Source organism: Haliotis rubra, unplaced genomic scaffold (genome assembly GCF_003918875.1).
Source record: "Haliotis rubra isolate DU_JTF1 unplaced genomic scaffold, ASM391887v1 Scf497, whole genome shotgun sequence".
NCBI classification, from domain to species: Eukaryota; Metazoa; Mollusca; class Gastropoda; order Lepetellida; family Haliotidae; genus Haliotis; species Haliotis rubra.
Window position 1 is genome coordinate 340954 of NW_025767187.1, and position 27494 is coordinate 368447.

The 27494-nt window shown below is 41.3% G+C and overlaps 2 protein-coding genes across 5 annotated transcripts in view; one reads left to right on the top strand and one right to left on the bottom strand.

The window, feature by feature from the left end:
* LOC124291583 (spindle and centriole-associated protein 1-like) overlaps positions 1-8817 on the bottom strand; it is a 37858-nt gene extending 29041 nt beyond the window's left edge. Inside the window, exons 1-5 of one of the 4 annotated variants that reach the window (XM_046728610.1) lie at positions 8456-8516; positions 7671-7759; positions 2288-2377; positions 1753-1800; positions 257-323 (exon numbers count right to left, since the gene is read on the bottom strand). In XM_046728610.1, the coding sequence (XP_046584566.1) occupies positions 257-323; positions 1753-1800; positions 2288-2353 (181 nt within the window). In that variant the 5' untranslated portion in view covers positions 2354-2377; positions 7671-7759; positions 8456-8516. Of the gene's footprint in view, positions 1-256; positions 324-1752; positions 1801-2287; positions 2378-7670; positions 7760-8455; positions 8527-8697 lie in introns of those variants that run through there. The other 3 variants (XM_046728608.1, XM_046728611.1, XM_046728609.1) reach the window with 3 other exon arrangements.
* A 215-nt stretch (positions 8818-9032) lies between these two features.
* The window catches only part of LOC124291565 (transcription activator BRG1-like), a 39281-nt gene continuing 20819 nt past the window's right edge, over positions 9033-27494 (top strand). The window contains 12 exon segments of the mRNA XM_046728585.1: positions 9033-9139; positions 18995-19138; positions 19619-20126; positions 20128-20186; positions 20188-20443; positions 21289-21486; positions 21773-22127; positions 22702-22828; positions 23475-23648; positions 24230-24403; positions 24758-24943; positions 25380-25414. Coding sequence (XP_046584541.1) covers positions 19046-19138; positions 19619-20126; positions 20128-20186; positions 20188-20443; positions 21289-21486; positions 21773-22127; positions 22702-22828; positions 23475-23648; positions 24230-24403; positions 24758-24943; positions 25380-25414 — 2165 coding nt within the window. The 5' untranslated portion in view covers positions 9033-9139; positions 18995-19045.

Genomic DNA, 27494 nt, shown 5'->3' on the forward strand with positions numbered 1-27494 from the left:
GACAACTATCATGGAATACAGATGGAAGAGTTTATGATCAGTTGACAAACGTTCACCTGACTAATATAATGTACAAGGTGGAGATAATCTGTAATGTATGTCAAGAAAGTTGTTCTCCAAAAAAAATGTCAAATCTATTTGGTAAATTAAATGCTCGTAAGAGTTATACTTATGATTGATGTTATTATAAGCTTCAACAACATCATCAAAGTATCTGGGAAGTGTATTCCTGTAACGTTAAGAGAATAGCACTCACCTTTTCTCATTTTCTCTAGTTTGACAGTCATGTGATTCTTTGACTTATGGGCAACATGTCGCTCTATCTAGAAATAGAAAATACAGTAGATAGCTTCAGTTTGAGAAATTGGATTGAAAGCATTCCACCATGTATTTGGCTTCTTTAGAGTTGTCAGATGCATATGGAAAATATTTACAATCTGACTGTAGAACCTGGGTCAACAAACATACACTGGTCTGGAGACAATCTGTAGAGTGAGTGAGTGTGTGCATTATTCCAGCAATATCACGGCTGGGGACACCAGAAATGGGCTTCATACATAGTACGAAATCTGTAGAAGTGATCAGAACTAATTGCTTGTGTCCTATCACCTATGAGTGAATCTTCCCCACTTATCACTGGGCAAAACACAAACAAATATAAACTTTTGTGAGGTCCTATGTGTGGTTCATTTCTTCAAAATAAAATCATGAAGTAAAAGTTCTGACAAACATTGATGTTTTGTAAAAAAAAATGCAAATGACAACCAAAGACAGCATTCTTAATTCTAATTAATATTTTAAATTTTAAATTCTGGTAAAGTTAGAATAAGCTGGTGGGTAAAACATACAAACAAATCAATCCATATAAACAAAAAAGTCACAAATATGTTTCATGACACATCTGTTTGTGAGTAACTTTAGTTTAACATCAATATGACAGGATTTCAGTTTTATCACAGTGCATCAGCTTAATATTGGAGGAAATCAAGTAATGCAGGAGAAATGATGATGATGATGATGATGATGATGATGATGATGATGACCCAGTCTAAGTAAACTTAGGCTCAGTATTATTCGTTACACTGCTATACTGAGTCTAACAAAACCTTGTGGAAGGTCGCCAGGTAGCCTTTGAGCGACCTATGACCGTCCAATCAAACACGAGACGGACGAACAGATTTAACCAATCAGACAACGGCTACTATTTAGGGTTTGGCGGGACTTACAAAATGGATTTTCTCTTCCCCGGTTGCCAACACTGATCTCATAACAAGTGAAAACCTGCATAGAACATGGATATATGACCTGCAGAATATACGCTTTTGGGTTTCTGTTGACATGGCTATCATAAGCTAATATTTCCGAAAGCTGACATCCTTGAATACTGACAAAACGCTATTCTCAGCGACTGTTTACTCACTCTTGTGGCGTGCTCCATGTGCATCACTTGGAAGCGATCGTACGGAAAATAGCATTCGGAATCGTTCGGGTACAAAACTTTTTCGAGGTAAAAGTTCAAAAGGTATGTGCGAATGTCAACTTTCGCGATTTGGTAAGCTGTGTTCTGATTGGTCCATTGAAACGGTCAGCTGACGCGACCTTCAACAAGGTTTTGTTTAAACTCAGTATAGCAGTGTCACAAATAATACTGAGCCTAAGTTTACTTAGACTGGATGATGACCGAAATAAGACAAAACTGTCAAGAAGGAATTGTTTTCTTTATACAAATAGTATGCTATGGGAAAATCTTACCAGCTCTTGTGTTGATGGCTTGTAGACCGATAGATCATTGAGCGAGTCCTATGAAAAAAACCCATCTTTACAACAAAGTTCTCAGATATTTACACATGAAATATGACATTAGTCTCAGTTAAGTACAGATACAAGTACCTTTTTTGTGTTGAGTCCCATTCAGGATTTGAACCCACACACTCAGAGATAACAAAAGTACTAGAATCAGCACTTTACTATGAAAGTGTAAATCGCAAACATGTTACATTTGACCACATTCTAAATGGCATTGTGTATTCAATGCTATTCATACATATTTGTTGTAATTTATCATTTGAAGAAGCAGGGAACATAGATGTTTTCTACATCAGACACTTAGGGTCAATAAAATTATGTGTGAGGTATTGTATTGTAACGGAATTGACATGGAATGAAAATCCAATAAATAATTTACGATCACCTAAAGATTACTGCAAATCACAATTACTTGATTATTCCTTCATACTTACGCATCAATTTGTCTCAATAGTATGTCAAAAAAGTTCTTGATACTCACATCCCAATTTGGCTTTTTTCGAGTAATGACTCGCTTCTTTTTGTGGCCTGGCCTCACAAAAGACATTTTCAGTGTCTTTCTTAACCACAGCTGAAATGAGTAGAGAAGATAAAGGTAAGAAAATGCAAGAAATGAGTGAGTGTTTGTTGTTATCATGTCAAACACCTTACTCAACCAGTCAAAGATGTAACATGTACCGGCGTAGCAGGCCATTTCTTCCCCGGTCTAAACTTTCCCCGGGGAGAATCTGGCCTAGGCCAAACTTTCCCCGGGGAAGTTTTGTCCTAGGATATTCTTACCCTGGGGAAAGTTTGGGCTAGGCTTGCTCTTATATCAAAAGGGGGAGATTCTGGCCTAGCTAGGCCACTTCTTCCCCACCCTTGCTCTTATCTCAAAAGGGGGAGTTTCTGGCCTATCTAGGCTATTTCTTCCCCACCCTTGCTCTTATATCAAAAGGGGGAGTTTCTGGCCTATCTAGGCTATTTCTTCCCCACCCCTGCTCTTATATCAAAAGGGGGAGATTCTGGCCTAGCTAGGCCCCTTCTTCCCCACCCTTGCTCTTATATCAAAAGGGGGAGATTCTGGCCTAGCTAGGCTACTTCTTCCCCACCCTTGCTTTTATATCAAAGGGGGGAGGACAAGTTATTACAAACATCAAACCGACAGTAGTTTTGACTTAAATTTTGGTAATTTTTGGCCAATTAGTCCATTCTTGCCTCTGACTTGGGTGTAGTGATTTGAATGCATACATGTTTGAACAGCATATATCTCTAAATCCATCCTACAGTCTCGTGCATGCATGGTGGGTATACTCTACAGTAATTCAATCACCATAACAAGCCAACTCCCTAACGCATTATGTAAAAATCCCCAAAGCATTATGGTTATTGCCAGTTGTAAATAATAAGGTCTCTATATCACAGCTTGTGCAACGATGTCATTTGCTCTAAAAAGATTAGAGGGATGAACCTTGTAATCTGCAAGTAAAAATTGATCCAATGACTTATAATATGAAGAAAAAATCCAAACCATTATGTTGGACACGCCATCAGTGCATGAACTTGACTACCCAGTCCATTATGTCACCTCTTACCATGCTTACAACTGGCACTGATTCCCCACTATAACAGACAAGTAAGAGCCACAATGTGTTCCAATTTTCAAATATAATGATTACAGTGTATCACATTCAATCTGAATCTAATTGTGAAAATGCTGATAACCTCAAAGTGACTTAAAATGATAAACACACAAACCGAATTGCCATTTTATGAATGATAAAATAATGCAGTCAGGAAGGTTTCAGAAGTGGCAGAATCTCTTTCGTATTTCATCTTATTTTATTTACAATTCAGACACTATTCATATTAAATGGGTTTTTCTACTGGAGCTGTTACTCACTTACTTGCACTGCAAATACCTCAAAAATCTATTTTGTTAGACAGACAGCTTGCAGACATGTTATGCCACATCAAACTTTTCAACTTCTCTTTAATGAGAAGATATGGAATAGAGACTACGAGGGGCATCAAAAAGTTGTCAGCCTAACTATATTCTCGATGTCCAGTGTCTGTAAAGCTTCCAGTTATTTTGAAGGAATCATTAGCAAAGCCATATCCAAAATTTCACATATGTGGGTATTTAAATGTGGTTAACGAGATATTAGTCATCACAACACATTGGGGTATAATATTTCTTCAAATATTGTAGAAAATGAAAAACAATCTGTCATTTGGTACCTTTTGGATAATGGTATGAACTCAGATAATACCATATAAAATATGTTCAGTATAGTATTGAATGACTTCCCATCATAATCAACATTCAAAGATTTGGATTGCTTGGTTTATATTTAGACGGGGGCTGTTTTTAAGGACACATGAGTATTGCTGAGTGCATCAGCAGTTACAAGTATGGTGTTAGACAACAAACCCACAAACTAGAACAGTGAACAATAGTAGACTTTTAGAATGAAATATATTGACCATAACCAATGTAGCTATTGCTCAAATTCTATAGAAACAACACCCCACCTCTTTTATGATTGTAGCAAGGTTACCCATATATGGCAGAAACTCCAAGATTGGCTAAATGATAAACTGGATTCAAATTTAAATTTCACTAGACAACAAATTCTTCTTGGATTCCGTCATAAACATAACGACCCAATTAATGTGATCCTCATCCTTTTCATAAGTATTATTTTTAATCGTAAAACATCAGGAAATATGCCAACATTTCAGTTTATGTTGAAAAGGCTTACTCATTATTAAAATTTAACCAAATATGCAGCTATGTTATGCTCCAGAATTGATGCTTTTTACAAATTCTGGTCGGCATGTCACAACCTGTTCAACGACTGATTTATTTTGTATTGCCATTGCTACATGCTCTGTATAACCTCTATACAGAGGTAGCCCTCTTCCCTGCATGTTGGAGCCCATGTGCAACTGTAAAAATGGTATGAAAAAAAAAAAAAAATTAAAAAAAAAAAAAAAAAGAACAGTGATATTTACATACTATCTGATTGATTAGAAGTGACCAACATGTCTGACAAACATTCACATGTCAAACTCAAGCTTGAAAACATGTAACTGCTGGCAAATATTTGGGCAAAAAAAGGGAGAGATTCTTGTCAACATGGTGTCATACTTCACAAACAAGTTTTCAAAATGTTTATACAATGTTTCTATACTCCAACTTTTTTTTTTTTCTGTGAAAACACCTTAAAGGGCAATTACATTCATATATGATTCAACTTTGCACATTTTAATACAACCACTTTAAGTCATATATGATCTAAATGCATGACTAATATCAATTTTGAACAATGAAATACTTTCTACAAACATAATGATAATAATAATACAGTCGAGCATCATTGTGTCGAACTCTGATAACTTGATATCTTGGTCCCGGCAAAATCCTATATAATTTATCATTATTCAAGCTCTTTTAACTAGATACGGATGTCTCGATATTTCGGATATCTCGATATAATTTCATGGTCCAAACAAGCAAAATGACCCTTCTAACTCAATATTCACCTCCCTTTCATGGGCAAGTATCCCTCTGAACTGAGGTTATTTCCATACGACTACACACGGTGCGGCATGAATCAAAGGGATGCAGCAGTGTAAACTAATTAGGGCTAATTGAGTTGAAGGTGTCGCTTGTTTGTTATTTAATTAGAATTAATTAAGAAGGAATTAATTAGGAAGTACTCACTGTTACGACTAAACACAACTGATAACGGATAATAGTTTTGAATAAAAACATACTGAGAATACAATGAGGGTTTTGTGTAATCGCATGACTAGCATGTGATTGTTGAGTTGTTTCGATTGTTGAATAAATCCAACTTTTGTATCATTCAAGATGGTCACTGTAACTTGAGTTGTATCGTGTGTGATTGCGATCCCTGTGATTAAAAATGTATATACAAATATGGAATCGAGAAAGATGGAGTCGACTGTTACAAGCACTTGTCATGTATGGATGAGCTGCATTGTTTGCAATCCCTGAGTAAAATTGTTTATTGCTGATGGTCAGAGGGGTATCAATCTGTTTATTGCGCTTTTGACTTTACAAGAGTAGCTAGTTTCAAATATTGTAACAAATGGAAATTGAAAATCAATGTGATAAAAGCAGTTATACCAGGAAGGCTGGTCGACTAAGACATTACGAAAAGTTCCATTTGAATGGACACATTGTTGCATCATATAAATACTGTTCACTTCTCTTCCTCTGGATCATGGTAGGTTACACAGAAAACTTTGGCTGACCAAGCCGCGGAAGGTGTTGAATATTTTCAAATCATCGGTTAAAATTTTTATAATCTACCAATTAATGTTCTGCTCCATATATTTGTTGTCAAGGTCTTGCCTGAGGAAGTGAAGTCTGGGGTTTCCACCGTCGCCATTTGTATTGAATGTACACGATAGGTTCTGTAAACAGGTTTTAGGTCTTTCAAGATACACGCCAAATATTGCAGCGCGTGCTGAGATTGATCGTTATTCATTAAAGGTAAATCAGTACATTAAGATTGTTAAATATCGGGTTCGCCTCCTTATTAAATTGAGAATGTAATCTTAAATAAGGTATATGAGTATCAGTATTGTCTTGCTGAAAAAGGTATAGATTGTTGGGCTTTTAAGGTGAAATCTCTTTTGTACAGTCATGCGTTGGGCAATGTGTGGGCCAGTCAAAGTGTTGGAAATATCTCTGCTTTCATATCATCATTTAAGCAAAGATGTATTGATATAGATAACCAGTTGTGGTCATCTCGTATTATACTTGTTTCGAAATTGGATTTTTATTGCAGGCTCAAAGAAGGTGTAGCTTTTGAGTTCTATATCGATAGTGTTAGTGTAAAACAGTTTCGAATCTTCTTAAGTAGATTTCGTTGCTCAAACCACAATTTGATGATAGAGTACGGTAGACATTTAGGTCTTAAAAGGGAGGATCGCCTGTGCCCGCTTTGTATCATACCTAACATAGAAAATGAATATCACTTTTGCCTGGAATGCCCTTTTTATGGGAAATTAAGAAATGATATCCTCCCTAAATATTATCACATATATCCATCTGAAGTGAAATTAGCTCAGTTGTTTACATCAAAGAATACTTATATTATAAATTGTCTTGCAAAATATCTATTTTTTGCCATGAAAAAACGAAATAAATTTCTTTCAGGTACCCACAAATGTATAAGCTCTTGTGCAGCTGCTCATGATGTTGAACGGTGCTCTAATAATTGTATATTCTGTACATGATGTATAATGGGCCGAAGTTGTGGGAATCACTAAATGCTCTCGCTAACAATCAAGACTGAAGGCCTAGAAACTCTCAGGAGTCAAGCTGCCAAACACGGTCACCCATCCAAGGACTCTATGCACGGGACCACACACCACCACATAACATAATGACTTTTACTCTCTCAAAGATTGATGAAATGTATCAATGCAAACTGATATTCACAAGAAAAGTGCCATTATTTTTGCCATTTTGTTCTTTGTCCTTTAACACACAAAGCACAGTGTGTGAAGGAGAAACTGGCAATGTTAGACTCAACAAAACTACAGCTTTCTCAAGATGGTCTAGAAGCAGTCAATCTTTACTGGACAAATTCAGAGGTGAATACTGTAAATGTGTGAACAACAGTACATATGGTCAAAGGATGCAATCTCCAATTTGGTACTATATATAGGTTAAATCAGTGAATCATACTAACAGTTTTGTAGACCTAAAACATCACAATTGATTTCCCTTTCTGCACATGTCAACAGCCCAAGATTTATATCTGATGTATCTTGAATGAGATGTTAAATGAGATAAAAATTCAGATGAAAGCACATTTTGAAAATTTAGTCATCTGACTTACTTGTAAAACTGAAGCCTTGATTTAGAGTGGGTGATCAAGTTGCTCAAAGATAACGATGTGATTTTCTATCAAGGAGTTCTCAGATATTTCTGCAAACTTAAGATTTGATTTTACTGAGTTTGCTTTAACTAACAGACACTTTTGACAAGCAACATTTGAACACTTGTTAAGTATTTCATTAGAGGCAGTTCCTGTGTGACAAAATACTGCTGGGCTATATTAATGTTTAAGGCCTTGTCATCAGAGACCATATAGATCTAATAGCATTTATTATTTGTAGCAAAGCTGTATTGATTCAATAATGTATTTTTCATATTTTATTTAACTACCAAAACTCAATGTCACTGATGTTAACTCGTTATTTGGTAGACTAGATAGATACTCTGGGACTAATCAAATCAAGATTGTACTCGTGGAAATAATTCAAACGCTGTTTTACTGTAAACATTGTTTTGAAACAGTGAATGATCAGCATGGGATTATTAATACATAGTAAAATATAAAACTGTCAGCTATTGCTCCGATAAGAACTGTCAGTCACTACCACTTCAAGAGAAACATTGGTCGTGTTTGGGTTCTTTCTCTTACTCTGTGAAACGTTGGAATTCGGTTCAAGCCTATTTCAATATTTTTAGAAACGGTACAAGTTTGCACATGAACCAACTATAACAGAAATGAATTCCAATTGATCAAGCATGAACGTAGTAAACTTCGCCAAATCAGCAAGTAAAGAATTACATGTGCAATATAATTCGTTGCTTTCTAGCCGTAAAACAAAAGCCTACCAGAAGATTTCCATGTTTATGCTCTAGTCACTCAAAGACCCCGCTGTCAATGACGCCATGTTTGTGATTGGTTTTCGCTCAAAGGGAGATAATCCTTGATTTGAGACTTTAATATTATGAGCGGTTGCTTCCCTTCGTCAAGAAGGCGGCACTTGTTCGAAGACAAACATTTATTCGGGTTGATAATCATAGCCAGTTTGTATGGCCATGTTGTACAGTGGCCTAAATTGAGATATTCTTACCAGTATCGTACTATAGCACACCTTTCACTTTAATGGTTACGTTTAATTGAACTACATCAGGAAAATACGCTTCCGAAATCTTCAAACTTGTTACGCGTGGGTGTGTTAACAATTATACATCCATGTAATTCGATACTCCATGGAAGGATATGTCTTGAAACTAATATATTTTACGAAAATATTATAGATCAGTATTCATAATTAGTATCAAGTGTATGATAATACAGAAACAGTAAAGCTCTGAATGTATATTACTGGAGTTTGCTTGGCAAAAGTCAGTGTCGTTTGTGGGATTTTAATGCTGTGGGGTCAAATTGACACAACACCGGTTCTGGGCTTGCATGCGTAGTCTCCGTGCGCACTGGTGAGAAGCTGATTACGGAAATAGCAATCTGGGACACTTCTTTTATCACAAGGCCAGTGTTATTGACTTATTACACCGGTAAGTGTGCACGTTGGCGTTTCGCGTATCGGCATATCGGTGCCTTAGTAATTCATCTCTTCAAAGAAGCCAACCAAATTATGATCCAGGGGCTGTTTATTTGACTTGGTAGAGGTATTTTCCTCATCCGTTTGGCCTTTGTTCTAGCCAAGGTCTCGAGTGGAAAAATCCAACACCAAATTTGTGATTAAACGATGTCTGAGACGATTTTTCACATTCCAATTAATACATTTGAAGTCAACAAGTTTCCAAGCAGCATATTCAGTACCTTCTGTTGATGTATTGTAAGTATTTCATCTGCTTTCATATCGATTTTATTTTTATGCCCAGTCATAGCCTAGTTGTGTTCTGTGGGAATCAGTTCAGTCTAGTTCAGTAGAACATCATTTCAGTTCCACTTTTATTATGGTAGATTTAAACCATTTAATTTTCTTTGTCATGAATGAGTTTTGTATACAACTGAGGTTCGTTGTGTCATAAATGTTTTGAATCTATATTGACATGTTAAATTGTCAGTAGCAAAGATATGTTGTCTTGAGAGTACAATTTTTCCGAGACAGGCTAGCTTGCAGTAAAATATTATTTTCTAAATGAAATATGTATCTTTTTCTATTCTTGTGTTTGAAACAATTTTTTAAAGGATTGTTAAATCGAACATATTATCTTAATTTTGATCTTACATGCCAATGTACTAGATTAATTATAATCACGGAGGTCAAATAAACAGACTAGCCTGAAAATAATAGGGATAGTGAAATCATCCATATCCTTCTGCATCCTAATTAAGTCTTTACAATGTAAAGCTGTCATGGCTTAAATGTGATCTTAATAAGTCTTTAACAATGTTTGGGGTAGCCTAATGGTTAAAGCGTCCACTCGTCAGGCTGAAGACCTGGGTTCGATTCCCCACATGGGTACAATGAGTGACATCCATTTCTGGTGTCCCCCGTCATGATATTGCTAGAAGCGACGTAAACCTAAAATTCACCCACTCACTTTAACAAGTTTTAAATTAGTAACGGTAATGTTATTGCTCAGGAATTTTATTGCTCGTTGTTGTGCTACTGTTCGCCTTTTACAGGGTTATACATGGTCATGATAATGATGCTGAAGACCAATTGTCTATTTTTGGGTGTACAATGCTCTTATGGAGTGCATGTAATAATTAACAATAAGACCATAATGTACTTTTAGAATTAGAATATTCAAATGGTGTGAGTGAAAGAAGCAAATGCGAGCATCACAAGATGTATTTGAAAGTAAAGGGACAGTATAATACCTGATAATCATTGAGCAGAATCAGCTCAGATCGCCTTATTCTGCGAGTGGACATTTTGTTCTTGTGACCACATTATGGATGTAGGCTTGTCACATGACCTGACTTTTGTTTGTAAACAAGCCCCTCAGAAATAAGAACTGATGAGTCAAATGCAAGCCTTTCAATATGTTTAACATATTGTTTTGCACAAGTATTTAGAAATACCACTGCACCCGTGAAGACCAGTAAATCTTTACACCAGTTATATTATTGAAACTGAAATATTTGAAGACATGTTTTTCAAAGTGTGTTGACCTCCAGTATGAGACAAATGAAAAATGTATGAAATGATTGTGTGAGATGTGATGAAGTCATAGGTACCGGACAAGCAACAACAAACTCTGACTTCATATAACCAAAGTATATTTATATCATAATCTGGTCTTTGATAAACACTAGCTTCTATTCAAATTAGCTGGCAATTAGGATTTTTCAACTCATCTGTAAGAAATCCACGAAAATTTTCTCTTTAAGTGTGCCTCTGAAAAAAGTCACATAGATCACCAGTGTTCACGAATAGCGTCAGACCCTCGGACAAATCCATCAGATTCGCTGACGGTCTGATGGAGGTCTACAACTCGCCAGCCCCAGTGTCTGACTGTATATTTCACAATGACTTTGACTGAAGTTGTTATATGTGACATGTGACACTTGTTTGCTGTTTATAAATTTTACGCTCGTTAATAATTTCAATGCAAATTACAAGATATGTTAAATCTGAAATGTGTGTTTATTTTTTCTTCTGTGGGTACTGTGAATTTTCAGTGGGTCAGACAGACATCTGAAACTTACACATGCTACAGGACTCAACATCCTTTTACCTTGAAACACCATTCGTGAGCACTGGATCACATGGACTAGTGTCTAAGGTCACAGTCCAAAACAAAAGACCCAGGATTCAATTTCTTGGGAAAACTTTTACAGCCAGGATAATAACAAAATGTGATCAACAAATGATAAACAGTTTAATTCTTTTTCATAGAGATCGTCCTTGGGGTACATATATGCATTTTCTGAGGCTGGAAATGTCATGTGACAGTTGTATCAATGATTTAATGAAAATATTGTACAATAAATAAAATCTTATTCATCTATTATACGGCCCCACACCGTGGAGTTACCTCCCTGCTACGCATGCGCAGCCAACCAGGTAAGCACCTAGGCCCGTATCTTCATTCCTTCTGCTGTCACTCAAGCGTTCACACGTGTTCCGAGTTACTAAGCTGATTTACTTCTCTTGTGAAGAATGTCTGAGACTTCAATGTATGGTCTTTCTTCGTTCTTGAAAAAGAAAAGGAACAGTTTTATTGACTTTGCAGTCTGTTATTTCTCATTTATGTGACTTTGTATTAAATTTATCCGCTAGCTTTCCGTGGTTTACGCACGTGTTGCTATTCCATGGCGGGAAGTTTAGCGTGCCACATGGTTGAAATATTGCGTTATTAACCAAGTATTTCATGTCGCGTGGTCGCATTCACATAATTTTCAATGTTTTGTACGTGTATATTTATGCTGCTGTGTTCCGCCGTTAGCTACATGCTTGTGTGTTTGCTTTCAGGCGTTTACTGGATGTACTGTCTGCGGGCAGAATATCCCGAGAGCTGATAGGCATGCCAAATGCTTGTGCTGTTTAGAGAAAGCAGGGCATAACCCTGACATCTGCGAACTCTGTCTGGCCTTTTTCCCCCGGGCCCAGAAGAGACGGGTGCTTGATTTCCTTTTTTATAAGGAATTGCGAGAGGCGGGAGGGGAACTGACCCAGGAGGTCCCCCCGTCCAAAGCCAAAAAGGCTAAGCAAGCTAAACCTAAGTCTTCGCATAAGTCACATTCCCAATCTCAATCTAGTGGTTTTGATATGTCAATAATCACTCAATTGTTTCAGCAGCACATGGACTCCGTAACGTCCCTTGTTCATGAGTCCGTTGGAGGTCTCCGCCAGGAGTTCCTCGCCAACTCTGAACAGGGGACCGAGAGTCCGGGGATGGGATCGTCGATCCCTTAGCCTGGAGGCGACTGTTGATCCTTTGGCTTCGGGTCCAGACGCCTCGGCTACCCCGGAGGGGGAGGATTCGCTCCCAGGCCCCCTCTCGGTGCTGGCGCAGGGTCCGTTGAGAATTCCTGGGGTTCCGGTCCCATGAGAGCGGAGGAGCCGGTTCTGTCCGGTCTTCCTCTCGGGACGGGGGTTCGAGTGTTGTGTCGGTTGCCGGCGTCTGTGGCTCGGCCTCCCATCGGGTCGGGGTTCTGCTCCTCTTCACGAGGAGACCGAATTCTGACTTGGGCTCGGCTGCCGAGTCTATGGATGTTGCGGAGGTCGAGGAGTTGGAGGTTACTTGCAGAATAAGTCACTGTGCCAACATGTCGCTTGGACTAGGCAACCCTCGCAGACACAGCTCCGTATCTTGCCTTCCCTGGTGCAGGACGTGATGGATCCCCTCCTGGTTGGGTCAAGCCTCCGGTTCGATTTACCCGAACTCGTTAAGAGGTACCAGCTGGGGGATGATTCTGTTTTTTGTGCCGGTGGTTGACGAGTGTGTGTTCACTTCGGTCGCCCTCGGGGGAGGCTCGGCTTCCTCAGGTGCAGCCCCGGCTGCTAAGCAAGGCGGTTAGTTCCACCGTTTGCCGTTGCGGGCGCCCCCCTACAGCAAGCATACCGGACTTACGAGGAAGTCTACTGGAATGCCATGCAGCAGGTGCGGGTGGTGGTCCACGAGGTCTACCTTTCCTCTATCCAAAGGTCGGCTCTGGAGGCACTGGGGACGTTTCCCCGAATGTTGTTCTGCTTCGCCAATTATCCAAAGTGCAGGCCCACCTGACACGAGACTCTTAGCGGTCTGCCACGTCTGACATGAGACTCTTAGCGGTCTGCCACGTCTATGGTGATGTGCGCAGTCATGGGGATGCGCAATCTGTGGCTGTCTACATCCCGTTATTCGGCAGCGACACAGCAGACCTTGCTGGCCCTTCCGTTTCGGCTGGGAGCGACGTTGTTTCCAGGGGCACAGGCTGCTGCAGCAGCTACCTCCTTCAAGGACTCTGAGGCCTTGTTGGAGCAACCGCAGGTTTCTTGCTCCTGTAGCAGGTTCCTCCTCTGGGACATAGCCTACGCCCGAGTCTGCCGTCTGGCTTCGGCTGCTGGGCAGGGGTAGGAGGAGGAGGTGGTAAGGGCAAGGAGCAGTCCTCTTCGTCTGGCTCCCAGCAGCCTTTTCGCGGTTGCGGGGGGGTCTGCCCCGACCTCCCGTTAAACTAGCAGGCTGTCGCCGTGGGTCCGTCCCAGTCAATTCATCTGCAAGGGACCACTCATGCCCTCTAACCACACGTCCCAGTGGAGGGCCGCCTCTCTCTATTCCTGCCGGGGTGGAAGAAGGCTACCAGCAACACTTGCGTGCTATCCACCGTCAGTGTCGACCATCTACCACTGTGGAAGCAAGGCCCGCCAGAGTTTTGGCATATGTCGCATTCTGGTGCCGTCATGTCCGGTCAAGGCGGGTAAACTGCGAGGCGAAGTTCAGGCTTTGCTGGACAAGTCCGCTATAGAGCGCATACCATCTGGCGAGGAACAGGCGGGGTTTTATTCCACGTACTTCCTCGTTCCGAAGAAGAACGGCTAGTTCCGTCCCATTCTCAACCTCAAGGGGTTGAATCCCATGCTAGAGGTTCCATCCTTCAAGATGGAGACACTTTGCTCGGTGATCTCCTCTGTTCAGCCCGGCGATTGGCTTATGGCAATCGACCTAGAGGATGCGTGTCTACATGTGCCAATTCATCCACCGTTCAAGCAGTACCTCCTGTTCTCTTAAGACGGGATGTATTACCAATTCATGGCGTTACCTTCGGCATATCCACTGCCCCCAGGGTGTTCACCAAGCTCATGTTAGTGCCGGCTACCCTCTCAAGGTCGCAAGGAAGGCGTTGTTACCCTTACCTAGACGACTGGTTGCTCAGTGCTCTAACTCAGCCAGCGAGCCTAGATTCTACCCACATGGTGATAGACATTCTAGTTCTACTTGGCTGGATCATCAACCTCAAGAAATCCGACCTGGTACCCACCCAAAACTTGGATTTTCTCGGTGCGAGGTTCACAACTGACAAGGGTCTTGTCTCTTTGTCGCCCGACTGGGTCACCAGAGTACGGGAGATGGTATCTTCGTTCCTCTCCCAGCCCCAGGCACCAGCATGGACTTGGCTCCATCTACTGGGTCATATGGCGGCAACTATCTCTGTCGTGTGGCTGGCGTGTTTGAGGATGCGCCCTATACAGCAAGCTTTGGCGAGTCTGTGGGCTCACTTGGAGGATCTGGAGCAGTGTCTCACAGTCCCTGCGTGGTTGTCTCCTCACCTTCAGTGGTGGACCAATGTCAGGAATCTCTCCAAGAGGATCCCTTTGGAAATCCTGACGCCAGCTCTTACAGTTCAAACTGATGCGTCCCTCACGGGCTGGGGGGGGGTGTTCTGGGCAGTCTGTCGGTGTCCGGACTCTGGTCCGAAGCCGAAGCCCGCCTTCACATCAACGTGTTTGAACTGAGAGCTGTGCGGTTGGTTTTCGAGTGCTTCTGGGAGCATGTTCAGGGCCAGGTGGTTTGTCTTCAGTTGGACAACCGTACAGCCATGACATACATCGTGAAGCAAGGCGACACGGTGTACCTAGAGCTCCTTCGGGAGACGTAGGAATTTCTACTCTGGTGCGACTGTCAGGTGCTTCCTGTTTATCTCCCGGGGCTGGGGAACGTGCGAGCAGACGCTCTCTCTCGCCGGATCCTGGCCCCTCACGAGTGGATGCTCAACCAGCAGATATTCAGAGTTATCTCCCAGTTGTACGGATCGTTCCAGGTGGATCTGTTTGCGTCCGGCGGGACGAATCAGATACCCGTGTTCTGCTCTCGAATACCGGACCAGAGGGCGTTGGCTTTCGACGCCTTCCTGCTGGATTGGACGGGCAAGGTGCTGTGGTCGTTCCCGCCTCTACCACTCATTCCCCGGGTCCTCTCCCAGCTGTCCACCCAGCCAGCTCGGCTACTTGTGCTACTGGCACCGCTTTGGCCATCACAGAGCTGGTTTCCGGTAAATCTCAGGTTTCTGGCTCAGCCTCCTGTTCTATTACCTTTGCGACCGGACATTCTCACTCAGAACGGCACGCCATACCCCAATCCAAGGATTCAGTAGGTGGCTTGGCCTCTGTCAGGTCCTGCCTCGAAGCACGCGGAATTCCTGCAGCAGTTGCAGACACAATTCTGGCTTCGAGGCGGGATTCGACAAACGTTCAATATGAGGATAGGTGGTCCCGCTATGCGCGCTGGTGTTCAGAAAGGGGGGTTGCAGATCCCTTTTCTGCGGATTTAGTCCGAATATTGGAGTTTTTGCAAGCTCGTTTGGAAGAAGGCTTTGCGGCTTCGACCATTCGTGGCTACTCCACCCCTATTTCCACTTTCCACACCCCTGTCGATGCTGCTCCTGGGGCAGCACCCTCTGATGCAGTGCATTTTAGCTGGCGTGGATCGGGTTCGACCTGCTGTCAGGCGAACCAGCCCACCTTGGGATTTGTCAATCGTGCTAGATTGGCTGTCCGGTCCTACGTTCTCACGTGTATCGGCTATTTCCATTTAGCTGTTAACATGGAAGGCTGTATTTCTGGTTGCAGTAACATCTGGGCAAAGGGTCGGCGAATTACATGCTATGTTGGCAGATCCGGCGCTGACTGTATTTCATCCAGATCGTGTCAGTATTTGCCTCCCGGATACTTACCGTTCGAAGATCGATCACGCTTTCCATGTGACAGCTCCTATCGAACTTCCTACTCTTACCCAGCCTTCCACATCGGGGACCTCTGCAACGAGCACTCACCCGTTGGATGTCCATAAGACTCTCAAGGTCCATTTCAAACGGACACAAGGGATCCGTACGGGTACACATCTGTTCTGCTGTTACAGTGGCGGGAAGGCTGGCATGCCGGCTAGCAAACAGACCCTATCACACTGGCTTGTATCGGCCATTTGTGCTGCTTATCAGGCTATAGGCAAGCCTCCCCCTGAGGGGATGAAGGCTCACTCGGTCAGGGCAGTGGCCACGTCAAAGGCCTTTGCATCAGCACTGCCCATTGAAGAGATATGCTCTGCCGCTATTTGAAGAAAGGCTAGCACTTTTATCAGGCACTATCAGCTCGATACACATTCACATGATCGTGCACATTTTGGCCGTTCTGTTCTCTCCAGTGGACAGTGTCCTGCCACCCTGACCGAGTGAGTCTTGGTTATCTGGACAGTTGACACTGCTTTCAATTGTGTATCATTGATATATTCGCTGTTATCATATTTAACTCCTTTCGATTCTCTCAGGAGATTATGGTCGGTTGTGAGTTAGGTTTCCCCCTAACGGTGCTCTTATAATAGATTCACGATGTGGTCGGGGTTTTTTCACTTTGCACTATGTGCGAATTGCTTTGCTTAACCTGTGAGGTTGGGTGGGTATCAGTACTTTCCTCCCTGTCGGTTGCCCTCCCATCATGCCTCTCGCGGAAGCTTCGGGACACATGACAGGTGAGTGTTGTGGTGTCTGTTTCATTCTTCCCTAACGATCGCTATTCATGTGTACTTTGACAGAATTCCCTCCTCCCTAGCCTCCGGTCTTTGGGAATCTGAGTTAATGCATATATGTACCCCAAGGACGATCTCTATGAAAAAGAATTAGCTAAACCTGTAGAGGTTTTCAATTCTTTGAAGAGAGTCATCCTTGGGGTAGGGCCGCCCACCTCCCCGCAATTCTGTTCACTGATTTATTCAGCAGAAGGAATGATACTGGCCTGGGTGCTTACCTGGTTGGCTGCGCATGCGTAGCAGGGAGGTAACTCCACGTGATGGGGGCCGTATAATAGAAAAAAAAAAAGATTTTATTTATTGTACAATATTTTTATTAAAACATTGATGCAACTGTCACAGGACATTTTCAGCCTCAGAAAATGCATATATGTACCCCAAGGACGACTCTCTTCAAAGAATTGAAAACCTCTACAGGTTTGTTTAAATTTATTGTATTAGATGATGTTATGAATATCCCTAACTTTCAACCTAATTTATCCAGAAAACAAGCCATCTCCAATGTTTGTGTGTTGCCTAGATATTCCTCTTGTCAGTGATTAAGAGCACTTTCATGATTTCTTTTTGTTCATTGATAATAATAATCATATACTCAGTCTGTGGCTTTAGCTCCTTGTCTGAAGCCTGAGTCTGTTGTTTCTGTTTGGCCTTGTAAGATTAGCTAATAAACCTCCATGTAATATTAACCCCAAAAATATGTTTAAATATGATTAGAATTAAGGTAAGATGCAAATTCAGGCCAGTGGACTGCTACGTCTTTCAACATTTTTTCAAAACATGGTTATTTGTGATAGGAAAGTTTCGTTCCTCTTGTTGAAATTAGTTAAAGTGAGAATACCATAAAACTCAGTACACATGCTGGAAAATATTCTGAAAACATATTTTTACGATTAGAAATCATTGCCTCCATATAGGCCGATTTAAGACAAAGAGTTTATATGGTCTTGGACAAGTGAATATTTAAGCACCTTTGAAGTTCAGCATTTCCATGTTCTACTTCTAGAAGCTTTACCACTACCTGACAGCCTGCACAGCTCAGTGACAAACAGCCTGGTCACTCCCTGCAGCTTTAGTGTACATTGCTTTGACCGCCGTGATGTTGCTGGAATATTGCTAAAAGCGGCGTAAAACCAAACTCAGTCAGTCAGTACATTGCTTTGTCATGTTTCTGTTATCATTCAACCATTTAGCCAAGAAGTATGGATTTGCTCATGGTGATTCAGTACAGTGCCCATACCCACAGATATCTTCATTTTGTGGAACATCGATTGATTAATGAGATTCATATTGTGGCTTAACTGCTGTTGATTATGTTATATACAAGATTGTCCGATCAAAAGCTGATTGAATCATGAAAATGCCTCTAATCCAGCAGAAGTACTGACCCATGCCTTGTAGATCTGCTTAGAGGCTGATATTCAGCCTAAAACCCACATTGAATTGAATTTACAGTCTGACATTTGTTGCCCATGTGCTAAACGAACAGATGGTAAGGCACATAATTCATACAACACACATAGTTGGCGTGTGTCATACACAGATGTTCCGCAGTTTGAGTTCTTAAATCAAATAAGCCTTGTCATGCAACACTCATTTTCGTTATAAACTAATTTCACAAAACTCGTAAACTTGCCATTGTGTCTGACCTAGCTTTTGCTCGTAATATTGGTATTTAACAAGAACTTGTGTGGTATTCTATGTATTATAAACATTTATTGTCATTTGATTAATATAAAGGATTAAAGGTATTACACAAGAAGAAAGTTAAAGATGTTTGAAAGTGAAGGGTAGTGCTTCTATGTACCGTTCTTGTATCATGCATAATGACTTTTGTCAATTTAAACACAAACACGATGAATAGTTACTCAATGGCTACAACACCATATTGTCATGGTTAAAAATCTAACCAAATTAAGAGGTTTTATAATGTTAAGTGTATTTGTATTTCAGGCTTTGGGGAAGGGGAAGGGAAGTAACTCACACACGTGAGTGGCAGCCAGTATGGCATCTGGGGACGACAGCAACATGATGAATACACCACCCCCAGGGCCTACCCCATCTTACCCTCAAGACAATGTGCAGATGTTGCAGAAGGTAACCATGGTAACCTAATGCTTTTGTTACCTTTTGCGTCAAATTTGCATTTTTATTGTTATTGCATACATTAAGATATGATAATAATGATAATAAATTATATATTATGGAGTCCTCTCCTATGAAGAATTACGCCTCTTGGGCAAGCCAAAAATATGATTGTTTTAACAGGTTCATACATCGCCAGGCACTTTTCCTCAAGGAGAGATGCATGTTTGTTATTTATATGATTTTGAAAAGTAATATTGTTGGAGAATTGCGTGAGTTGTTTTTAGATTCACAAATGGAAGCTTGAGGTCATATTTTCAGCTGCCAACTTTTCAGGAAAGTCATTGTTCCTACATAGTTCCTATAGGTAATATAATATGATAGGTAATATTTCCAGAGGTCAATTAAGTATGTGAAGTATGGAATGGAACATTGTATCTCTGGCTTAAATGTATACCAGATGATGGAAAGTTGATGCCTTGTTGTTCATAGGCTATTAGCCAGATGGAAGAGAAAGGGATGCAAGGAGACCCAAGATATGATCAACTGATGGTCATGGCAAACAGAGCCAAAAACATGCCAGGAGGGCCTGGACCACATGGCATGCAAGGGGGACCAGGTGGGCCGGGAATGGCTGGCACCCCTCCGCATGGAATGACCATGGGGCCACAGTCACAGGGAATGCAAGGGCCAATGCCAGGAATGCACCAAGGTCCTCAGGGAATGGGTGGTCCAATGCCAGGTATGGGTGGGCCACAACCAGGAATGGGTGCTTCCCAACAAGGGATGGGTGGATCTCAGTCCCGGGATGGGTGGGCCTCAACAGGGAATGCCTGGTGGCCCACAGCAAGGAATGGGTGGAGGGCAGAACATGAATGGAGGATCTCAACAGGGCATGAATGGTGGCCCTCAGCAAGGTATGCCCGGAGGTCCTCCAGGTATGCAAGGACCTGGAGGCATGCCCCATGGAGGAATGGGTGGTCCAGGTCCCAACATGCAGGGCAATATGGCCTCACAGAACATGGGAGGTCCCAATGACGGGCCAATGGGGGCACCTGGTATGAACATGCCTCCCGAACATGAACAATCCCAATGTGCCAACAAGTAGTACATCGATGTCGCAACCATCATCCAACATGGGCGGCCCCACAGTACCCAATACTAGCGGTAGTGGTGGTGCCATGAACACAACAATGGCTGGCCCTGGTATGAACTCTGGCCCTGGGCCTATGGGACCTGTTTCAGGGAACATGGGGATGGGACCAAACATGCCACCCCACAACATGGAGGGGAATCAAGGTCAAGGTAAGATCCAAGGTAAGAACTGATTTCCTTCTTTATTCAAAGTTGACTTGATCTTTACTTCAGGCATTGGTGTTTTTTATTTATTGGTGTATTAAAATGGACTCCGTCCGTCCGTGCGTGCACATTTGTCTTTTCCGGAGCAGAACTCTAAAACCGTTCACTATTTCTTCACCAAACTTGGCACATACATAGATCTGGTGGTGTACTGGTGCCTTTTGGTAGTTTTGGATTTCTGAATAAAATATTTTTGGCATTTCCATGGCAACAAGTTTGACTTAGCCTGAAATTGGTGGTAGTGCTCTTTTCCGAGGCAGAACTCCCAAAACCGTTCAAACCGTGGTCACTATTTCTTCACCAAACTTGACATAGATTGGTCTGGTGGTGTACTGGTTCCTTTTGGACACAGTTTTGTTCCTTTTGGAATTCTGAATAAAATATTTTTGGCTTTTCCATGGCAACAAGTTTGACTAAAACAGAAATTAGTGGTAGTGCACTTTTCCCTAGCAGAACTCTAAAACCGTTGAATGTTTCTTCACCAAACTTGGCACATACATAGATCTGGTGGTGTACTTGTGCCTTTTGGTAGTTTTGGATTTCTGAATAAAATATTTTTGGCATTTCCATGGCAACAAGTTTGACATAGACTGAAATAAGTGCTCGTGCTCCCTTTCTGGAGCAGAACTTTAAAAACTGTTAAAAGGGAACTTTAAGGTGTTCCACTATCATTTGCAAGAGCTAGGAGACAAGCATTATTAGCATGAGTCGGATAAGTATAAAGTATCAATTTTAATCAGAAAATTGCATGATTAGCATTTACAATGTTGTATAAAAAATGTCAATTTGATATTCTTTTCCAGGCAGTGCCCCACAAGGAATGCCCCCGGGACAGATGCCCCCTGGAGGACCCCGCCCCACCGCCTTCAGCTCCGCACAGCTCCATCAGTTGCGAGCACAGATCATGGCCTACAAGTTACTAGCTCGCAACCAGATCATCCCGGACACACTCCGGTTAGCTGTGGAGGGTAAGAGGCCACTGGGACCATTTCCTAGACCAGGTAAAAAACCTGAGCCAGTCTGAGAATATTGTAAACTGTCCTGGACAGCAAAATCCTCGCTTTGTAAACGGGTGGGTGTGCTGGCTTTTGGAAGATTGAAACTTGCTCTAGGGAGTGGGCTAGGTGGGATGTGTTTTCCTGTTGTTGGCATGAGTTGTTGGAAGAGTTTCATGAAAATGTTTAACTCTTGTAACCATATTGAAGCTGTTGCTCAAACTGAAAAAATATTTGCATCAGAAATAACTAAGCTAGGATGTAGATATTTATTAAGCTTTTCCTATAACAGCAGATCCTCACCAGATGCAGCAGATGAGGATGCAACATCAGCAGCAGCAACAACAACAGCAGCAGCAACAGCAGTCTCAACAGTCATCTGACCCATCACAGCAGCCGCCGCAGATGCAGATGAGGACAATGTCAAGTACTGCCCCGCCCTCAGCGATAATGTCTAATGGAGCCCAGGTCCCAGCATCAACACCTGACAGTGGAGCTCCAACACCCAGACCCACCCAGCCTAGTCAGCCCCCTCCACCTTCAGTGCAAGCTATGATGGCCCTTCAGCAGAAGCAGAACCGTATTGCACCGGTGGCTAAACCACAGGGATTGGATCCTATTGAGATGCTGAATGAGAGAGAAAACAGGTCAGAGCCAATTGCCAAATATGATGTTAAGCTTTAAAGGGGTCATTAACATAAACCTTGCATTTGCAGAGATAAGATTCACATGCCATGGTTCTCAGATCAAATGCCATTTCTGGTGCCATGGGAACAATCCTCATGAACTCCTGGGCAACCTTAATTTCGACCACTTGTTATAGACACTGATTCACATTGCTTCTGTCCATTGTAAACAAAGCAACATGCTTGCATGATGAGAAATGGTTGTTTTAAGTATGTGTAGTGTTTACAATATTAAATAAATTTGTTTTGAAACATTTCATCCAACTGTAGCAGGTTATCATTCTAGTTACAGCTTACTGTGCTCTGAAATGAACTCGGTTTTATGCTGTGTTTGGGGCGGTGAGGTTGTCTAATCGTTAAGCATTTACTTGTCACACTGAAAGCTGGGTTCGATTCTACTCGAGTATAGTTTCTAAAGCCCATTTCTGGAGTCCCCTGTCGTGATATTGCTGGAATATTGTAAAGCAGTATCAGGAAATGTGTAGAAGCATTGCAGGTAAGTGATGGTGAAAATTTGTCTTTCATCTCACTTCAGACTTGCTGCTCGGATTGGATCTCGGATCCAGGAACTCAGCAAGATGCCGGCCACCATGCCTGAAGACATGAGATGCAAGGCTATGATAGAGCTCCGGGCGCTCAGACTTCTCAACTTCCAAAGACAGGTACTAGTCGAATTTTCTAATAAATAAATTGTAGGTTACATTGTGTTATTTTCAGCACATGCTTTTGTGCTGTGTAAAAAACTAGTTAGAGATTAACTTTGTTGAAGCTAAAGGGATTAAATATTTACAGAATTTGTTATGCTTGTCAAGATCAGTCAGCACCCTTTGAGGGGTGAGTGCTATTGACAGATGAGTTGAAACTGCCTGATGTTCAGAGTTGTGTCCCTTAGCTGCAGGGGTCTACAGGTGACAGGATCTAATTCCAAAGTCTCCACAAATATGCTCTTTGATTTGACAGTAAGTTTCCAACATAATAAACAGTCACATCCAGCATCACACTCACATTGGTCTGACATGCGTTGACATAACTGAAATATTGTTCAATACAACCAAAATGTCGATCTGGCTTTTGTCTCGAATTACCCACTTGTCCAAAGCCCATGTCATAGTCTGTTCTGTCTTTTGAGCAGAGGTAAAATAGTCGTTTAGTCACTCCATTATTCCACAGTCTTACCACTAGGTGTATGATTAGGCATCTGGCTCTTACTAGTTTCGAGAATATTTTCCTAATGACTTTTCTGCTTGCAATTTTCTTGTAGTCAATTGCTTTTTACAATCTGTACATATGTATTTGAATACCTCACAGCTGAGAACTGATGTAGTGTCCTGCATGAGACGAGACACCACTCTAGAGACAGCCCTCAACACCAAGGCATACAAGCGCAGCAAGCGACAGTCACTCAGAGAAGCACGTATCACCGAGAAGCTGGAGAAACAACAGAAGGTGGAACAGGAGAGGAAGAAGAGGCAGAAACATCAGGTAGGAGAAGAACACGTTCTGATGACCTCATGATGATCAACTGTGTAGATGAAATGCTTTTTCTTCTGTGTTTGAGATATGAAAGGCAATAATTGTGAATTGCCAATTGTTTTGGGTCTGTTTTGAAGATGAAAGTTTTAAGAATGTTTTGCAGTTTCTTACCTTTTTACAGACTACAAACCACAATGATTCTGTTTTACCCACTTGATAAATACATGTTAGTATTTCTGACAGTTTGAACCCTGCTTTATTCAGGTGTAACAGTTTTCCTAAACTGATTTTAAGTAAAGGTTTCTTCAAAATGGGTTCGTGTAGGTATTTAGGCATATACACAAGAAGGATGTCTGTGAATCTGGGACAGTGGGGTAGCCTAGTGGTTAAAGCGTTTGCACGTCATGCCGAAGACCCAGGTTCGATTCCCCACATGGGTACCATGTGTGAGGCCCATTTCTTTTGTCCACCGCTGTGATATTGGTGGAATATTGCTAAAAGCGGCGTAAAACTAAACTCACTCACTTGCTCTGTGAGTCTGTGCAATCGTCCCAGGGCTTATACTGACTCCCTAGTTCTGTTGTTTTCAGGAATATCTGAACGCAGTGCTCCAGCATGCCAAGGACTTCAAGGAGTTCCACAGGAATGTAACAGCCAAGATCAGCAAGCTGAACAAAGCAGTGATGACGTACCATGCCAACACTGAGAGGGAACAGAAGAAGGAGCAGGAGAGAATAGAGAAAGAGCGTATGAGACGTCTCATGGTCAGTTGATGATGAGCATTGCTTATAATTATATAGTCAAAACTTTCTATGAGAATGAGTATAGAGGCTAATACTTCTTAAAGGTTGTAGAAATGAATTTCTAAGGCTTAAAAGTGTGGTATACCCCATGAAGGATAATGGGTTGGCTTTAAACTGGGTTGGATTTGTTTTCCAACACTTGTACAATACAATTTGTGTTACCCCTTCTTCAGTTGATGTGTTATCATTGGAATGAAAGCAGTGACACCAAACAATACAACCAATCCAGATTATGTTCATACCATCGACCACTAGTTTGCCTTTGATGATTGTTTGACAGTGAACCATATTTCATTCTTCCTGTCTTCCTCCTAGGCTGAAGATGAAGAGGGTTACCGTAAGCTGATTGATCAAAAGAAAGACAGGCGCTTGGCCTACCTGCTCCACCAGACTGACGAGTACATTGACAATCTCATGAAACTGGTCCATGAACACAAGGAAGATATCCGCAAGAAGAAGAGGCACAGGAAGAAGAAGAAGAAGAGGCCCAAGGTTCCCAAGGTAAAGAAGTCAGCAAGGACAACCACATGAACCCAGCAGTGGTGTTCAACCTTACTCCTCAGCTGATCATGAATCTAAATTGAGTTCAGTTCCATAGAAATATTACTGACGTTAATATCACGGGTGCAATGAGTGTGGTAATGGATGACGAAGTAATGGATAGCAATTCAGGATTTAGGGAATATCTTGTGCAGTATTTTGTACTGGAAATGATATCCAGATTAATTCATTTCAACACCATTTTATTCATGTGGTGTTCCATTAACATGGGCAGTACCATGGAAACAAAACTATGCGAACAAACACTCAGATACAAGAAAAATACAACCAGTATTATAACAGACTAAGAAGCACCCGATGTATGTTAAAACTAAGATAAAGTAAGTGCCGTTGAGGCACCTTGGTTGATTATTGACTTATGGTTAAAACTTTCCAGGAAGGGCAGAGTGGCGATGCCCTTAAGGAAGGGGGTAAGTGTAGCATTGTATCGAGCATCCTCGAACTACCGCGGCTATTTTATATCCATTCTCTGACGTAGAACTGTCTCCACTGACACAGTATCAGTTATTACTGTTAGGACCATGCTGTCCTTATTCAAACATTTACTGCTCTGTGGATTCCAAATAAATGTCATGAAACCGTTTGAATATTTGGAAACTGATTGTTTGTGGTCAAACCAGTTAGGTCGAAATTCTTTCTGTTCTTTAAGAAAATTTGAATTCTGGACACTTTGGTAGGTTTTATAAATTCCATGTGCTCAAATTATCTGAATTTAACAGTCTGCAAGGTTTGACACATCCCAAATATATGGATGTTAAAAAGACATTTGTCCTAAAATTTGTAATGTGAAATTCCTAATAAAGAAAATACATTATTTTGGCTCTGTAAATCCACTTACCAACAAGCAAGTACTCAAGGCTAATATGGTTGTCTACAGGGTTTGGGCAGTGCCTTGTCTTGTGAACGATTTATCAGATTGAAAGTATAAAAGTCATGCAGTAAGTTCGGAGCATCTTTAGCCCTGCTTCTGGCTTTCTTTTTTGTTTTTTTTCATCCAAAACATCAGTGGATTAATTTCAGTGGAAGTACAGTTGAAATCAGAACTTGAAGGAGATGAAATGCCACAGGATTCGAGGATGTGTATCTACATGCTTTACTAATCCTTAGCTCCAGAATAGCAGCTGCAATGTTAATTCCACCTATGTCATGCTCAGTTTATTCATTAATCCAGAATTTTGTATATTGTACCAGTATTATGCTCAACCCTTTTCTGTTGCTTATTACAGAAAGTAATTTGAATTGCCATCTATATTCCGGTGTAGGAAGTGATAGATTTGATCTTCCTGCTAAAATGTTTGTGGCAGTATGTCATTTTGTGTATCGAGTCCATTTTGTGTGTGTACTTTTTGTGATCCATTGGAGTTGTGGTACGCTTCACTGCAACTGTTGTGCATTGAGAGGACAGATTTATCCTTCATTGTCCTAATTCAGCGTTGTTGGGAAATGTCTTTGAATGCCAGGAATTCTGTGGATGAATATTATGCTTTATCTGGCATGGTTGTAACTCCAGAAATCTGATCTTTAATGTTCATATGATCATCAATCATTTGTCATCTATCATGAAATGTTTGCCACCTCAATGGGACATGCTATCAGCATGGTGACCCATCGGCATTTACTCAAACTGGGACTGCATGTCATTGCTACATTAATATCACAGTCTGGTGACAATGTAATATGAACAAGCTTTCTGCGAATGAAAAACTGAACTTAATGGGTCTATTTCTAATAACACTTATGAATGAGACATGTTACATAATTAACAGCTGTCTAGAATTTAGTCAAGAACATTTTCACTGTTCAGTGATACAAGCTCCTCAAGCATTATTATACGTTGTATTGTGCAGGTATGAAATAGCTGATTGTATGGCTGTAGGTGTTACTGTACAGATGTCGAAGGAAATAGGATATTATGGGGTTAAAAAGCCAGATAAGAATTTGTAGATGGCTAATGACATCTGTGAGTGTTTGTCTTTTTGTTTGATAGATGTTTCTGAACGCGCCATAAAATAAGTCTGAAACCCAAATGATAATCTAGTTGCGGTATGTACATTGTATTGCGTTTCTTTAACTGACAAAGATGTGAACATTAAGAAATCTTTAAACAGTGTTTATACTTTTTAAGGAACACTTCACTGGGCTAGGACACCAGACAATGGTGATTTGAATCTCATTACAATGTTGAACATAATGGAAGTCCAAGACAAGTGAAAATTGAAATGCACTAGTTATTTCATTTCCAAATCTAGTATTCTGAATGAACAGCTTGTCTGAAATGAGATGGATATGGCCAGTAGTGGCTACCCGTGTTTGTATGTTCATGCGTTCTGTTGTATGTTCATACATTCTCTTATATGTTCATTCGTTCTCTTACCTTTTTGAGATTGAAAAAAAGTCTGATAAGGTGGATTAAATATGTATAGCGAAGACATGTAGCTGAATAGAATCTGTAATCAAGAGCTGACTGGTATTATACTTAATCTCCTGTGAT